This window comes from Lactuca virosa, chromosome 3, assembly GCF_052849685.1.
Source record: "Lactuca virosa cultivar CGN04683 chromosome 3, Lactuca_virosa_CGN04683_v6, whole genome shotgun sequence".
Taxonomy (NCBI): domain Eukaryota; kingdom Viridiplantae; phylum Streptophyta; class Magnoliopsida; order Asterales; family Asteraceae; genus Lactuca; species Lactuca virosa.
In genome coordinates, this window is record NC_136428.1 from 87187081 (window position 1) to 87205765 (window position 18685).

Sequence of the window (18685 nt, forward strand, 5' to 3'; positions counted from 1 at the left end):
TCCCACCTTACCACCATTACCATTTTCTAAAAATAATAATTGATAGAAAAATACACATTTAAATACGTTTTTTAATTTTCTAAAACCGAAAATGAAAAAAAAAAGTTTTAACTAAACGCATATTCTAAATTTTCCAATGAACACTGAAAATAGAAAACACAAACTGAAAACGAAAAATGGAAAATGGAAATGAAAATTGTTTTTCTGTAACTAAACACAACCTTATATTGAATTATTGTTCTATGTGAGATAATGTCATTTTATATATTCTTTTAAATAATTTATTAGTTAGTTTTTACCAAATATTGTTTTTATCAGCTAGCGGATAGTTTTTTAAATAGTCTATATAACATAGTTTTAAAAATCAAATAATTTGAAAGTCTTCCTACTAAAAAAGGGATATTCACCATGATTAATCAAATTTCATAAAAAGATATTACATATCAACCATAATTTTCTTAAAACAATCAAGAGATTTTCTAACATGTGCTCTAAGGACATACATAAGAAACACTAATTAAACTATTAATTATGGAGAATATTACCATTATTAAATATGAAATTTATTAATTATAAAAAATATTCTTCATAATTAGTTTATTTCACATTTAATTATGGTAATATTTCTCATAATTAATAGTTCTTATGTGTGTCCTTATGACGCATATTAGAAAATCTCCATAGTCAAACAACAATGAAATTAGAAAATTTATAATTTACAAAAAGGAATTTGGAACATTGCTTTTTTTGAAAAAGAAGTTCGAAATCTTGATCTCCTTTTGAAAAGGTTCCAAGATCTATATATATAATTCGAAAACTTTGAACATGTTCATAATTTTTTCATTTTTTTCAGTGTTTTAAGTTCAGTTTTAGACTAATTTATACTAACCAAACTTTTTATTTGTTTCAATTTGTTTTTTTATGTATTAAATATAATTGTAATGATATGGTAGAAAAGAAGTAGAAAAAAACAAACCATCTCGTTAGACAAAATGAAAATGTGAAAAGAAGATAGAGATGAAAGAAAAGGTATTGAAAAAGATAAAAAGATTGTTAGAAAATTATAATTTTCGAAAATGATGTTATATATATATGAGAATTTCTTTGTATCATTGTAACTTTTATAATTATATCTATATATATAGATCCGGTAAGAAATTTTTTTTGGTAGGAAGGTAAGAAGTTTGTTTCTTACATATTTTTTTCGCAAACAAACAAAATGAATCACTAGATGATTCATTTGTAAGATTATTCACAAGAAAAAATTCCCAAAAAAACATCTTTATAATTCATTTTTAAGTAAATTAAGAAAAAATTCATTTTTATGACAATTTTAGTGAATAACAACAAAATCATTGTATAAATGAATCATCGAGATGTTTTTTTAAGAATTTTTCTTGTGAATCATCTTACAAATGAATCATCTAATGATTCATTTTGTTTGTTCGCGAAAAAAATATGTAGAAAAAAAACTTCTTACCTTCTTACCAAAAATTTCCTTCTTATTTGATATTGACTCTATATATCCCTATAAATTTTATAAACTTAGATATATACTTAAATACTTAATTTAATCATATTTAATATATTAAAAAAATAAAAACATCGTTTTTATATTGATTTTTTATTATTAAGAAAATAATTAACATATAACATTACAATAGTACACTTCTCTCACATTGTTATTCTCGAACTACTACATAATGAATCATTACAAAATATTGATACTCATATTGAAATTAGTTTTTCAATGAATTTATTTGTAACCGAAGAATTAGAGGAAAAACAAAATTAGTTAGAAGAGAATAATTATAGTTCTCCTATATCAATTGTAGGAGATGAAATATATTGTTTGTCAAACAATTATTAAATATGCAATCAACATGCCAATGCAAGACTAACCCACTTGGTAAAGGTTTTGCTTCTGAGATTTGAGGCCTCGAGTGCTAACCTTGGCGTGAATAATTTCATGATACTAACTTCTAACGACTAACCACCGTCGTTCAAAAAAATATATGCAATCAACAGGTTTTGCTAATCGATTATACAAAATATGAAGTGATAAATAATAAATAAGGAGATCGACTATGAGATAGATTCCAAATGAGTATTTTAGTAATTCAGTTATAATCTAATTTGAAGATATTGATTTTAATTTTTAAATACAAAAATATGGTTACAATAAGTATCTGGGTATATATGCAATGTTTTAAAATATGGTTTTCTAGTTAAACCGGTCTAATGAATGATTCACGGTTGAACCAATTTAACCGACAATATACATCTGGCAGTGATGTCTATCGACCTTCGAGTTGTGTACACTTTGGATAATTTGATCGATCGAGCTATTCAATTTTCTTTAGAAATGGATTGTTTTTTTAATTAGATAAGTAAAATTCAACCATCCAAGTCTAATAAACTGGTTCAAGCGATTTTTTACCGGTTTACCTTAGTTTTTGAAGAAACCGTCCGGTTCAATCCGGTCTAGAACTTAACATAAACCAGTCGTTGTTGAACCGCTTTCGTCCCCGGTTCCCAGTCCGACCGGTTCAACCGGTCGGTTCAAACCTTTTAAAACATTGTATATATGCGAGTTTATAGGTTTTATAGATATGCATGTAACTTGAAGTTTTACAAAGATATATAGACGTAATTCTAAAAGTTTCTATGGATATAGATGATTTTCATATATAAAAAAGCTAAGAAAATGTGCTTATTTTTATAAATTATTTCCAACCAAAAAAGAAATTATTTGGATGAATACCCTCTAAAAAATGTTAAATAAGAATATATCTTTATATAATGCAAAGATGCAATTAACTCTCAATCGGAAAATATGGTAAGCAATAAATACAATTATTACAGATCATTTTCAGTGGAAGTATATAGGGAAATAAATTTCTTTATTAACGAAGTACATATTACTTATTATAACTTAATGTTTACAATATTATTAGTACGTGATGTGGCATGAGCATCAACCTTTTTGCCACAAAATATTTTGATTTGGAAAATCAGTTTTTATCTTTTTATTTTGAAAACTAAAGAAAATGAGCCAAACTGAATTATCATGTAAAACATGGATAGAAATAACATGAAATTAATTATTTTTCTTTAATTTGGAATAAATAAAATATAATACATAATGCTGACTTTTTTCACATAACAAACATTGTCGAAGACGTGATGTTCATCCACTTTTATATTAATGTCCGCTAAAATCTTAAATTTTCACATGTCTTCTCTTTCTGCAACTCTTTCTTGACTTCTTGTTTTCTTCTTCCTCTGTTATATAAGCACACAAACTCATCCTCGTTTTCGATTTATCCCCGTGATCTCACCGTTTTTTCGCCCTAATTCCGGCTTCGATTTACACTTTCGATGTCATTTTCTGTGTTGAATTTTGGGGTTTTTGATTAGCTTTCAATCCTCGCGACTCTTTGCCGGATTTTATTTTTTCAATCGGGTTTTCTTGGAGTGAAAGGTGGGTTTGAAAACGTTGATACTTTAATCCATCTATTGCAGAGAGTTTCGCCGGAGTCCGCAGTTTCCGGTGACATTCGGTCACCGACAATAGCGGATTTTCTCGATTTGACAAGAGTCTGTTGTTTTAGTCAAGAGAAACAGTAATTTGATGAGAAAATTACATTAAATATAGAAATTCTTACCATTTTCCTCCTTTAAATTATACTTGTTCGAATCAAGATATTAATCTCTCTCTCTCTCTCTCTCTCTCTCTCTCTCTCTCTCTCAAAACAGGGGAAATCCCGAAAACATCTCTTCTTCTTCGATTTCATTTTCATTCCCTTGTTGGTCATCGTCGTTTTTCTCCCTGTCTTCTTCGTAAGGAGGGATTCGTCTGTTTTTTACAGGGTAGGAGAGAGAAACATAAAACCTCTAGAAATCTCTCATCCGCCCTTCCTTTCTCTCTCTAGAAATGGTTTCAGAGAAAAGATCCAACCTTGAATGTTTCCTGGATTCCACAACCCCTGTTGTTCCATCCCAATTCCTCTCCAAGGTACGTCTCTCTTCGTCAATCCATTAAAAAACCCAATTCGTTTTTACTTATTCGTTCTTGTGTTTGATTTGTAGAGTGAGATTAGGAACCTTAATAAGCTATGGCATCCATGGGAAAGGGAGAGAGTTGAATTCTTCACGTTGGAAGATCTTTGGAATTGTTTCGATGAATGGAGTGCGTATGGCGCCGGAGTTCCGATCAACGTCGACGACGCCGGAGATGAAACTATTGTTCAGTATTATGTTCCTTACCTCTCCGCCATTCAAATCTTTACAAGCAATTCTTCTTTGAACTGTCAAAGGTATTTCTTTCATAAAACGAAACTTTCTTCAAACATTATGATCAATAATTACTTGACAACATAATTTTTTACAGGGAAGAAACAGATTCCGAAACCAGGGATTCATTTAGCGATTCGTTGAGTGAGGAGAGCGAGAGCGAGAAGGTGTCAAGGTGGGATGGATGTTCTTCGGATGAATGTGTGTTTGATCAAGAAACATCTTCTCATTTGAACGATCGATTGGGTCATCTTTACTTCCAATACTTCGATAGATCAACTCCTTACGGAAGAGTCCCTCTCATGGACAAGGTATTCATTTGTTTCTTTTTTGGGTATAAATTATTTACCCTGTGAAATACCAATCAATGTGTAAAAAAGTAAAAAAAAAATCTATTCAAAATGATAGGAACTTTACCATTTTTGTGTTCTGTTTTTGGACTTGTTGTCAAGTAAATGACTATTTTGTCCTCGCGTGCATGATGCCAAGTAAGATTGAAGAACCATAGTTTGCTACTTTGGGACGCACACTGTTTTGTTTTGACGCGTTGCTTGTAGTGGTTGATGAAGACATGAAGTGCGAGAGAGTTCCCGTGGATTGTATTTTATAAAATACCCCCTCTAATATGTTGAGAGTTCCATTTAACCATCTTTTAAAATTCTTTTTGCAAAACAGGTATGTGCGTTATCTAAAAGATACCCTGGATTGATGTCGCTGAGGAGTGTTGATCTTTCACCAGCTACTTGGATGGCCGTCGCTTGGTATATTTTGTCTCTTATACTATTTTTGTGAAAACACTAAAAATCCATAACAATATAGTTTCTGTATACACTCAAAGATAATATATACTTTTTAATTTTCTCTACTAGTTGATGTTATTTTTGTTAAACAACAATTATTGGGTTTTGTTTTGTTGTCTTTTTTTATGTTTAACTTATTCATAATTAATTTAGCTTGTTCTATGTTTTAGTATTTTTAGTATATTATTTGTTTTTTTTTTTCATTTTTATTACCAATGATTTTTTTTATATATAAATCCTTTCAAATCATTAGATTAATAATTAAAACAATAGATTTACATAGGCTTAGCAGGTAACGGACGCTAAAAATACAAATCATCTCTGTAAATTTGCTATTTATAATACAAAATTTAATTTGGTTTTTTAATATAGGTACCCAATATATCATATTCCTATGGGGAGAACGATCAAGGACTTGTCAACATGTTTCTTGACATACCATACCTTATCTTCATCGTTTCAAGGTACAAATATTAATTGGTCACATATTGATTGTGTTATTAGTTATAAAAACTTTAGGTTCTCATAAAAAGCATATATGAACATGGATATATCTATGGATGTAGAGCTCGATGAAAATGGATTGTCAAAGAGAAAGAGAAAGGAAGGAATCTGTGTTCCAGCATTTGGATTAGCGACCTACAAGATGCAAGGTGACGTCTGGATTTCAAGTAAACAGGATCAAGAAAAAGTTGTTTCATTTGTGAGTGTTGCTGATTCATGGTTGAGACAGTTGGGTGTCCAACACCATGATTTTAATCATTTTATGGGGAATCGCCGTGGTTGAAGAGACATTATTGTGGGCTTTTTGGCTTTGTTTAATGGGATTTTGCCATTTGGATCAAGTTTTTGCCTTTTACGGCTAACCCCGTCGTTATCCTATGGGTTTGTGAGAACTTTTGAGGAGAGAGAGGAGGATTGTGTATATTGAAGAATCCGATGAGCTTCCGGAGGTTTTATGTTGTTTAATGTTTTGAAACCTATATGCTCCGAATTTTAAACCCGATCTTTTTAGTTATCATGTTATTTTGACAAGAGTAATTGTTTGGTTTATAGTTTTTGGGTGTTGCTCAATTGACATCCCTTATACACCCTATAAACATTTTTATTAAAAGTTAACCTATAATAAAGTAGACAAAATAACTTTTTCAAAAAACAATGCAAATTCAACTAATAAAAAAATCTTAAAAATCAAATAAGGTGTTTAAATGGAAATTTGGAGTGTCTTTTTAGCCGACCCGTAGTTTTTTTATAAACAAAATATAATTTTAATAAATGTTAGTAAAAAAAATATGAAAACGGTAAAAATTCGAGATACCCTAAGTTATATAATAGATATTTGATATTGAATTAAAATAATTTTAGGTAACTAAGTAAAAAATTCATTACACGAGGAGGTCATGGTGATACATTTGAAGGCCAATTTGGTTCACATAATGTTGTTTTTGATGGAGTTGAAATTCAGATGAGTTTGATCGAGGGCTATAGTCTTCTTATTTGAGTTTCATGTTTGAAGACCCGTTTATGATAAAGGTAAAACTTAGGTCAGTCGCAAACCGATGTTTCCATAGATCTTGCTCCGCCACCCAAGTTAAAGATGTCTTGTTCGAGAAAGTATATAAGGATTAAGAGTGAATCATTATTTAGTAATACTTTCTATGGAAGATATATTTGTAGCATTTGAGGGGGACAATGTTTGTTACCTTGTACTATTTATGTCTCTTAATCGTTTTGCAAATGATTGTGAGTACCGTATAATCCATACCGGAATTAGTCAAGATGCTTTTGGCGCCTCAACATTACTTTGGGCTCAAGTATGCCTTCACTTGGTTCAACCTTGTTCTAGCTATTTGCTCATTCCTACTTGACTTGGTTATGAATATAGGTTGGCTAGACTGATGCACATGCATTGGTCTTATTAGGGTGGTAATATATATATATATATATATATATATATATATATATATATATATATATATATATATATATATATGGGAGATCAATAGAAAATGTATATTAGGGTTAACAGGTAATTACTAATCATGACATATGTCCATTTTAAATTACAAAAATCATCATTATAATTCGGTTTAAATTGCACATTTAATCCTTAAACATTAACCCTTCAATTTTGTTAGAAACTAAGTCGAGTAAGACTTGGAGACCAAGTAAGAATGAGATTTTAAGCAAGTCGGTTTTAGAGTCTTGATCTTGTTCTACAAGTCGGTAGAATGTAGGTCTATGTATACATTGTTTTTAGATTGAGTTATGATCATTGAGAGACATTGTAAACATTGTGAGTTTTGAGTGATTTTCTCATAATAATCAAAGAGTTATTTTGGTTAATTGTGTTTACATATTCTGAACTTGAATTGGTATCAGAGCTTTGCTTTGAAATCAAAAAGAAACTTACCTGTTGAACAAGGTGGTCGACACGGCAGGAGATGAAGGGACTTCAGGCAGTGCTCCGGTGAGGGAGAAGGAAATCGGAGCCACTTCTGTACACTATCTGATGCTCACGCCCACCAATTACACTGTGTGGGCTATGAGGATGAAGGTGGTGCTGCGAATCCATAAAGCCTGGACCGTGATTGATCCAGGAACCGACTCCAATGAGGAGAAGGACTGCCTCTCCATAGGGCTGCTCTATCAAGCCTTGCCGAAAAACCTAATCATGCAAATCGGAGATCAGGATTCGGTAAAGAAGCTTTGGGTGCAGTTAAATCAAGAAACGTAAGAGATGATAGAGTGAAAGACGCACGATTACAAACCTTAATGTCAGAATTTGATCGGCTCAAGATGTCGGAGTCCGAATCAATTGATTCATACGCCGGAAAGTTGTCCGGTATCTCCTCGTAATCAGCAGCCTCGGAGAAACCATTGACGTTTGGTTTACGGGGTTAACATACATTCAAGTAGTTTTATATAAAGATAAAACTTCTTAACACTACTTTACAATACAACATTACTTACATTTTTAGTCTTGGGTTTAAGACTTACAGCTCATTTATAAAGAAAATATTGGATTTTCTAGAAGTATACACTACCATTTTACACGAAACAGTTACAAATTCTTCTCATACAAAACGCTTATGAACTCACCAACTAATTGCTGACACTTTTCAAAATCACTTGTATTCTTAGGAAATCAGTAAACAGGTAATCAAAAAGTTGTTGGAGGATGGGGCGTCGCCGCATCATGTTATTCATTTTTGCTATTCACATTTGATGTCAAGAAAACAATGTCTTGAGTACAATGTAAACATTTATAAATATTTAATACAATGGTTGTAATGTTTTGATCGCTATTATTCAATTGTTATGATACTATACATGAAAGTCATCCACCCCAGACGTTTCCGCCGTTCTGGTTTGGGGGTGTGACACAGGTACAAATATGAACATGATCAAAAGGTTCAAAGTAGAGATGTCCAAGAATTTTGAGATGTCGGATCTTGGAAGATTGACTTATTACCTCGGCATTGAAGTTAAGCAATAGGAATTGGGGATTACTATAAACCAAGAAGCGTATGCTCGACACATTCTAAAAGAAGTCGGTTTACATGATTGCAATCCAACCCACATTCCCATGGACCCGAGAAGTAAATTATCGAAGTACGAAGATGAACCCGAAATCGACCGAACACAATATCGAAAGGTGGTAGGATGTCTTAGATATCTCTTGCAAACAAGACCCGATATGGCATATGCGGTTGGAGTCGTTAGCCGATACATGCAAAGTCCAAGAGAATCACATGGATGTGCAATCAAGCATATCCTTTGTTACTTATGGGGAATAACGGGATACAAAATCAAGTACGAGAGAATGGGACAAAACCGACTCATTCGTTATAGTGATAGTAGTCACAATGTTGACCCGGATGACGGAAAAAGCACAACCAGTCACATTTTCTACTACGGGTCATCTCCGATAACATGGTGTTCACAAAAGCAAGATGTCGTTGCTTTATCATATTGCGAGGCAGAGTTCATGGCAGTCAAGCCGACTGCTTGTCAAGCAATATGGCTTCAATATTTGCTCGGAGAAATCATGAATAAAGTGCAAGAGAAAGTGGTTCTAAGAGTTGATAACAAGTCGACTATCGAACTATATCACACCCCCATACCGGAACGGCGGAAACGTTCGGGGGCGGAGGACGTCATGTGTAGTATCACAACAATTGAATAATAGTAATCAAAGCAACAACAACCATTGTATTGATAATATAGTGTTTACATTGTATTTGAATCACATATGATTGACTCCATAAGTAAATGGTAAAATAAAGACTTGAAGCTACCATGCTCCGTTTTCTAGAAACTGCGTGAGTACTTGTTTACTAGTGTCCTGAGAATACAAGTGGTTTTGAAAGAGTGTCAACATTAAATTTGGTGAGTTCATAAGAATTTGTTTTGAGAACGCATGTCCTTTGTTCCTTGAAAACCTTAATATGTTCTTCCAGAAATTCTTATATTTTCCGAAGTGATGTAAAGTAATAAATGTATCCCATGATAGTTCCAGAAAATACAATATTTTCTATAGTGAATGTAATGAAGTCATGTGCATTCCTTGAAAAATGTATGATGTAGTGGCGCACTTATTACTAGAAAATAGTGTATTGTATCTATATATGTACGAATACCCTTGTATGTATGTATGTTACCGTTAGTTGTAGCGTAGAGTAGTGTATCCTTGTAGTGTTTGTATGAAAACCTTGTATGAATATCTGGATACCCCACATGTAGTGTAAAATAGTGTACCATAGAGTACTATAATTTTATTTAAATAATATAAAACCAATGAAGTTATATTAATCCCGTAAACATGTGTGTTAGAATACTGTTGTGAGTTTCATATACATACTTGATATGACCTAGTGACCTCTACGACGTTCTTCAAGCGTCCGGACGAAATGACATTTGTTACCCCTGAACTTCCGTTCCAATTGTAGCTAGCAGTCGGGGCATGGGATTGTCAGTTCCCATATAGATCTATACACAAATCTCACGCTCTCCCTCCAGGAGACTCTGGTTATACTTTATAGGATTTAGAAACCGTACCCTGAGGGGTACAATGAAGTAGTGCCCCACAACCCTGTATTAACTAGTTTACGTATAGCGTAATGTAGTGGCCTTTTCTGGTATTTGAGTATGTATGTATAACCTTGTAGTAATGTACTTATAATATAAAATAATTATATTTAAATAATTATTTAGTAGTGTGTTCTTGTAACAATGTATTAGAGTAGTGCTTCCCAAACTATACCTATTATAGTTTGAATAGGTGTTTTGATTCCGTGTATTGTTCTTAGCAAAGTAACGTAGAAATTTCAAAACTATATCAATTATAGTTTATTTGTAATGTTTTGTAATGCCCTGAAATCGTAATGTAATGTACTGAAAACGTTTGCAATTTAATTGTATAAAAGTTGAATACCCTTATGCTCGACATATTACAAGAGGTTAAAATATATAAAATATTTTTAGAAAGTGTAGTGAATACTCGTTATGAAACAATTGCAAAGGTTTTTGAAATATTTAAAATATTTGTATAACACAATAGACCTTGTGTTTTACTTGTATTCCCCTAAAAATATTAAAAACATTTAAAAATGTAGGGGTATGAACTCACCTTAAATGTGCGTTAACTTCGAAGTAGCGAGTGGTAGAGACGATCCCCAAGTAAGCGTAAGCGCTAAAAACGTTACACTAAAATAATTGCATTCGTCGTCGTATTTCAATTAATAATAAATTAATTTAAATAGTGTTTTGAATAATTAATTAAGTAAATAAGACTTAAAAAATTAATTTGAAGTGTTTGGAGTTGTTGAAGTATGAATTCGGTGGGAAAATTTGGGTTTTCGGTGAGTAAATAGGTGAGTTCGGTTAAGGCTTGATGAATTCGGTGGGGTAGTGTGTGTTCTTGGTGGGAAACTTGAAGATATGAAGGGACTTATGAAGATTTGAAGATGGGATGAAGATCTGGGTAAAATCTATGAAGATTGAGAGTGTTCTCGGATGATATTTGAGAGGAAAATTGGCAAGAGTTCGGTGGCAAAAGTGAGAAATGAATTGGGAAATCGGTTATACACATATATAGGATGTGTTCGGCCTTAATGAGCCTCAAATGATGGGTGTTCGGTCCTATATGACCGAATTCCTTCATGAAATCGGTCTTAAAGTCAACAAAATGAAGGGTGTTCGGTTTCTAGTCAATGTGGAAATGGAGAATTCGGTCCAACCTTACAAGTGGGTGTGAATTCGGTTTCTTGGGTCAAAGGGAACACAAAATTCGGTCAAGCCTTGTATCAAAGAGGGGAATTCGGTCTTGGTCTTGGGATTTAATTCTTAAAACCGAATTCTATATATATATATATATATATATATATATATATATATATAGATATATATATATATATATATATATATATATATATATATATATATATATATATATATATATATATATATATATATATATATATAGGGGACAGTTCAAATAAAAAACAGTAAATAGTGTGAGAACGTAAAAACACTTTTTTATGTTATTATTCTGCAATGAATTTTGTATCGACAACTTTATGTCATTATTCAGCAAAGAATAAATGAATAGTTAAAGGTTAAAATTAAAATTAGAATTTACTACAAAATGCACATATATAAGTTTATAATAGAATAATAACATTGTAACGAATATATGACTAATCGAAAGTTAATATTTATATTAGAATTACTTCAACAATACACATATACAAAATTCATTACAGAATAATAACATAAACATAGTGTTTTTACGTTCTCACACTATTTGCTGTTTTTATTTGAACTTACTTCTATATATATATATATATATATATATATATATATATATATATATATATATATATATATATTAACATATATTATTATTTCCTTTAAGTTTTAAAGTTTCTACATGATTCCAAAGTATAGCTTTCATTTAATATTCCTTAGAATAAAACCACAATTATACTAAGATATAATATGACTTAAGCTAAGTATTAGACTTAGATTTGAAGTAATGCAACCCTTTGTTTGATCTAGTGTAAGTTTTGATTGAACTAGTGTGAATTTCATGTTTAGTGTTAAGCTTTTAGTATCTTACTTCACCATGATTTTCCACATGAATCTGTATATAAGTTAAGTGAATCATGCACTCAAGGCATATAAGGTTCTTATAACAACAAGTTAGGTTATGGGTTGTTTGTACAGAATGGTAGTTTTAGACTATTATTGATTCCAAAATAATGGGTTGTCACATCATCCCCCCGTTAGAGGGAATTTCGTCCCGAAATTCAACTCCTAAGTGGTTACTCGTGAACTAGGGAGGAAGGTGGGTACCTCGATTCCATCTGATCCTCGCGCTCCCCAGTGAATCCAGATCCTCGTTGGACGTTCCAGCGGATCTTCACTGTTGGGTCTGTTGTTCTGATCGGTGGAGGGTGTGTGGGTTTGGCTTACTTGTCTATGTTTATCCAACTGGTAGGATATCCATGCGTAGATATGGGCAGCCTTTGCCCTAAATTTCATGGTAGGAATCATACCTGGTTCATCTATCATCGCCTCATGTATACAAGTCATATATAATTAAGATTGATAAGACAGTCGGATGGGTGACTCTACCCCAAATCCATAATCAAACAAGAAACAGGAGATAGGGCGGATACACACATCCTAAGTCCGTAGAACCTTATTTATATACCACTCTCGTGTATACACCTAATAGTGATAGGTTAACCGTATTTATCCCTAGCCTCTGTGCTTGAACTTGACTTGCTGCATATGTGATATTCCCGAAAGGTCTGCTGGGAAAACTTTGGGAGAGCTACAGAAGGATATAATACTCTTCGCATGAGTACTTCGGAGGTTTGAAGCGAGAGACTATTCTGAGGTTCGTATCTAGTTTGTCGTTATGGGTGACGGGGGTTTTCGTTACTCGGTTGGTTAAAGTGAAGGGTCGTTTCGATAGAACACTCGAGTGGTATGGTGAGGCCCAAGCCAATTCATGTCGGATGACGTCGTCGGAACTTCTTATTGACACACGTGTTAAGTTGGTTCGGGAGGAGTGTTTGTTAGAGCGATAGTGCATAGTTGTGTACATTTCTAGTGTTTTCTGTTTGTATTCGATAGTGCATTCTGTTTTGATCAGTGTTATTATTACTGCCAATGATTTGTACCGCAGCAAGCTAGTACTAGTAGTAAGAGTGTTCTGATAGCTAGTGATGATACTTTGTATTACGATCCCTATCAGGTCCCTCTATGATCGCTTGGTGTATACAAGTCATCTGTAATTAAGATTGATAAGACCGTCGACTGAGTGACTCTGCCTAAGTCCACAACCAGACAAGGAACAGGAAATAAAGTGGAATCACTCACTCTAAGCCTGCCAAATCTTAATTATAAGTAACCCTGATGTATACACTAAGTCATCACAGCTCACCTGTAAGGATCCTAAGTTTACATATAAGTGTTGTGATTTGATTGGACGAGAGAGTACTTTAACTAATTTTTAATCGACATATGTTTTAGCAAACAAATCCTGCATCATACAAACCTATGATACTTAAATATCAAACTCCTCCTGCCCCTCCGTCATTCCTCTCTGTTGGACAGTCTCTTTTGAAGTGCCCCGTTTCACTGCATAGATGGCATACTGGGATCACACTGGCATTGGCGTACGAGGTGCTGTGTCGGGCAGAAGCCCTACAAAAACGGGTAGTATGTCCTTGATGGGTTTTATGCATAAGAACAATCCTATGTGCTCATACAAACCCTAATGCTTGGATCTAGGTTTCTCTATTGTACATGCAATGAATCCAAGACTTGCAAACCCTAATCTAGCATACATAATATCAAAATTAACATGTAACATCAGATCTAGATGTTTACCTCTTCCATAGTAGCTTGGATCTTCTTCTCTTAAGCTTAGAATCACAACTGTAATTCCTCTAATGGATCACAAACACCATACAAGCAAGAAGGCAATTATGAGAGAGGAGAGACAATGTTAAAATCGGCCCTAGGGTTTCTCTTGGGAGCAAGTGGCCGAAAATTGCATGCTAGGGTCTCCTTTTATACTATAGGCTGCTAGGGTTTCAGTCTAAACCCTAATGGATACCTTAGCCACCAAGTAGCCCAAGGAACCTTCTGGAATAGGGCCCTTGGACGAAAATATGATGATCCCTCATCATAATTTCGTTCCCCCTTAGTCCATTAGGTTTCCCAGCCCAAAACTCAACTATCACACATTTGACAGTTTATGCCCCTTTATTTAATTAATCTCTTTTAGTCACCAAATTAATTCCTAATTAACTTATGACTAATACTAATTAAATAAATATGATTTCTCCTTTAATATATTATTCTTATAATATATTAATAAACCATAATATCCTCTCTCTTTCCTTAAATTACCTTGTCAAGTTGCTTTGGTGAAGGCAACCCAAAAGGACCATGCATAACCGGGCAAGTACATACCAAATATAGTTACGGGCTTAAACACTAATCCAACAGTCTCCCACTTGGATAAGTCTAGTAACTATATCTCACATACGACTTGAGGATCTGGTTAGCAATCGTAGCTCTTATACGCTTCTGTCAACTCTGATCAAAATCATGTCCTTCAGATAAGGGATCGTATAATCCTCTGTTCTAGATATCATGCTGACAATACTTATTGTCCAGCATTTGTTTCTCGATCTCTGATTTGTTCGACATAGAATTCAGTTGAACACATCAACCTCATTCTGACCGGGCCCGACACATAAGTCAAACCAAATCATCAAGTGGCCAAGATATCGCTTTTATACTCTTAGAATAAAAGGAACAGAAAACTTCGACTTATATGCTTTTATTATCTACTAGCTAAGTTACACACAATAATACGTTTTATAACATCAAGTTACTGATGCGTTTTCGTATTATCAATGCATAATCATCTAGCAAACAATAACCATATCTCTAGGTTCAAAGATTATATGATATTATCATCTTGCGATCACTTGTGATATCTTTCATGAAGTGATACTAGCAAGTGCGGGTCTATTCCAATGCTCAAAACATATTTCATAAGCACTTATAAACTTTGTAGCAAACCTTTGCTATGTCTAAACCTTTTAGACAATCTACAAACAAATTTATGACAATCTTCTTTCATATCTACTTCCAACATATGAGCGATTGTGGACTGTTTGAACAATCTTATTATTCAGGAAGTCAAAACATGCAAAATTGGAAATAACAGATAAATAATCAACACAAGATAGTAACTTTCTTATAAATAACACACCTTTGTTTAATCATCAAAATGTTGAATACAAAATTATCCATTACAAATTTCCTACCTATCTAATCTAAACTAATATCGTCCTTTAGCCTAACGCTCCTAGCGTGCTTCAAATGCTTGACCCTACTCAGTCCCTTCGTAAGGGGATCTGCTGGGTTATCTTCTGCCGATACCCTCTTCACAACGAGGAGTCCCTCTTCTACCCGATGTCTAATAAAATGGTATTTCCTGTTGATATGTCGAGATGTGCCATGATCCCTTTGTTCCTTGGTCAAGGCAACCGCTCCTTCATTATCACAGAAAATTTCCATGGGCTCCTTTATGGATGGCATAAATCCAAGGTCTCCTATGAAGTTCTTCAACCATATAGCCTCCTTTGACGCTTCACTTGCCGCAATGTACTCTAATTCGCACGTTGAATCAGCTACGGTCTCTTGCTTGGAACTTTTCCAAGTCACTGCTCCTCCGTTTAGGGTAAAGACCTAGCCTGACTGCGATCGGTAATTATCCCGATCCGTCTGAAAACTAGCGTCACTGTACCCTCGCACCATTAAGTCATCACTCCCACCGAGGACTAGAAACCATTCCTTGGTCCTTCGTAGGTACTTAAGAATATTCTTGACAGCAATCCAATGCGCTCTACCAGGGTTCCCTTGATATCTGCTGACCATGCTCAAAGAGAAGGCCACATCAGGGCGAGTACAGGTCATAGCGTACATAATTGGGCCAACTGCGGAAGCGTAAGGTACTCGGCTCATATCAGCTATCTCTGCCTCTGTACTCGGGCTCTGAGTCTTACTCAGTTTGGTATTGCATTGAATTGGCAACTCCCCTTTCTTGGAATTTTCCATACTAAAACGTTTTAGTACCTTTTCCAAGTATGTATCCTGACTGAGTCCTATCAGTCTCTTACTTCTGTCTCTCACTATCCTTATTCCCAGAATATACGAAGCCTCTCCGAGGTCCTTCATAGCGAAACACTTCCCAAGCCAGGACTTGGACTCCTGCAAGGTTGGGATGTCGTTTCCTATGAGCAGTATGTCATCGACATACAATACGAGGAAGCTCACTATACTCCCACTGGCCTTGACATACACACATGACTCATCTTCGCTTCGCAGAAAGCCAAACTCTTTGACCTTCTCGTCAAAACAAAGATTCCATCTGCGAGATGCTTGCTTTAATCCATAAATGGATTTTTCAAGCTTGCACACCCTATTGGGATGCTTCGCATCGACAAAACCCTCTGGCTGATTCATGTAAACATCCTCAGCCAACTTCCCATTTAGGAAAGCAGTTTTTACGTCCCTCTGCCAAATTTCATAATCATGAAACGCAGCTATTGCGAGCATTACCCTAATAGACTTTATCTTCGCAACTGGTGAGAAGGTCTCATCATAGTCAACTCCAGGAGTTTGAGTAAAGCCCTTCGCGAACAATCACGCTTTATAAGTGTTCACTTTCCCATCCATGTCTGTCTTCTTCTTGAAGATCTATTTGCACCCGACCGTCTTACGACCTGGTACATTATCAACCAAATTCCAAACTTGGTTGTCATACATGGACTGAATCTCGCTGTCCATTGCCTCTTTCCATTTAGCAGACTCTGGGCCTGCCATGGCTTCCTTATAGCTATTAGGTTCGTCCAGATTTACTAGTGTACTATCACTAATAAACGTATCCCTGTCAGTAGTAATATGGAAACCATAAAACTGGGGTGGAACACTAACTCTATTGGAACGTCTAAGAGGTAAGGACTGGTCAATTGGTTCAACAGGAGTTTCCTCCTTAGGTTGAGCGCCAGTGTCAGAGGTTCCTTCATCTCCTGACTCTTGAATCTCTTCAAGGTCAATCTGACTCCCACTGTCTCCTTGACTTATGAGTTCTCTCTCTCTGAAAACTCCTCTCCTAGCAACAAAGACAACATTGTCACTTGGTCTATAGAAGAGATAGCCAAAAGACTTCTGTGGATAGCCGATGAAATAACACTTCTCACTACGAGGTTCTAGTTTGTCGTGAGTCTCTCATCTTATGAAAGCTTCACAACCCCAAACCTTGACATGTGCTAACGAGGGAGCTTTCCCTGTCCACATCTCGTGAGGTGTCTTGGCAACCTTCTTGGTGGGAACTAAGTTAAGAATATGGGCGGCAGTCTCTAAGGCATACCCTCAGAATGAGATTGGTAACGAAGCACGACTCATCATAGAACGAAACATGTCCAACAAGGTTCAATTACGTCTCTCAGCCATACCATTCAATTGTGGCGTTCTAGGAGGCGTCAATTGCGAAACTATTCCGCATTCTTTTAGATAGTCGTGAAACTCAAGACTTAGGTACTCTCCTCCTCGATCAGATCAAAGCATCTTGATTTTCCTGCCCAGCTGATTCTCCACTTCATTCTTAAACTCTTTGAACTTTTCAAAAGTTTCTGACTTCTGCTTGATTAAGTAGATATATCCATATCTGCTATAATCATCTGTAAAAGTTACGTAGAAGTGACAAGCGTCCCTTGTGGTGGATCTAAAGGGTCCACATACATCTGTATGTATGAGATCCAATACACCCTCACCCCTTTCACATGTGCCAGTAAAGGGTGACTTAGTCATCTTCCCAAGTAAACAAGATTCACACACGTCATCGTCCCTAAGGTCGAATGACTCCAAGACTCCATCCTTTTGGAGTTGGGCTATGCGTTTCTTGTTAACATGGCCAAGGCGACAATGCCACAAGCATGCTTTGTCCAAACTTCTGGACTAAAAATCAATATTCAAAACATCATTTCCTAAATTATCTATAATTAACACAGATTCATAAATCCCATTACAAGGTAATGCATTGAAATAAAAGACACCATTCAAATAAGCATTAATAGAACCATTACTATTATCAAACGAATATCTGAAACATTGTCTAAACAATCCATGAAAAGAAATGATGTTCCTTGCCATATCTGGCGAATAGCAACAATTATTTAAATCTAGTCCTAATCCATTACTCAACACTAAGGAATAAACTCCGATCTTGGTTACTGGTGAAGACTTCTTGTTTCCCATGATCAAGTTTATCCTTCCATGCTCCACTTCCCTACTTTCTCTTAGCCCCTGCAAATCAGAACAAATGTGGTAACCACATCCAGTATCAAGGACCCATGAAGTAGCAAGTGATGAGTTATTAGATTTAATTAAATACATACCTGCAAAGGTGGGCTTTATCTTCCCATCCTTAATATCCTGCAGATATTTAGGGCAGCCTTGTTTCCAGTGGCCCTTCTGGTGACAATAGAAGC

At 34.7% G+C, this 18685-nt stretch overlaps 1 protein-coding gene across 1 annotated transcript; it reads left to right on the forward strand.

The window, feature by feature from the left end:
• Nucleotides 1–3206: 3206 nt before the first annotated feature.
• Nucleotides 3207–6131, forward strand: LOC145166142 (uncharacterized). The gene is made up of 6 exons (XM_079085077.1): nt 3207–4018; nt 4093–4319; nt 4394–4607; nt 4972–5057; nt 5469–5560; nt 5663–6131. Exons 1-6 carry the CDS (start codon nt 3938–3940, stop codon nt 5881–5883), a joined length of 921 nt encoding a protein of 306 aa, XP_078941203.1. The 5' UTR covers nt 3207–3937; the 3' UTR covers nt 5884–6131.
• The last annotated feature ends 12554 nt before the right edge of the window (nt 6132–18685 follow it).

Coding starts and splice junctions, on each gene's coding strand:
- LOC145166142 (XM_079085077.1), top strand. CDS start 3,938: ATGGTTTCAGAGAAAAGATCCAACCTTGAATGTTTCCTGGATTCCACA. Junction 4,320..4,393: donor TCTTCTTTGAACTGTCAAAG/GTATTTCTTTCA, acceptor AATTTTTTACAG/GGAAGAAACAGATTCCGAAA. Junction 4,608..4,971: donor GAGTCCCTCTCATGGACAAG/GTATTCATTTGT, acceptor TTTGCAAAACAG/GTATGTGCGTTATCTAAAAG.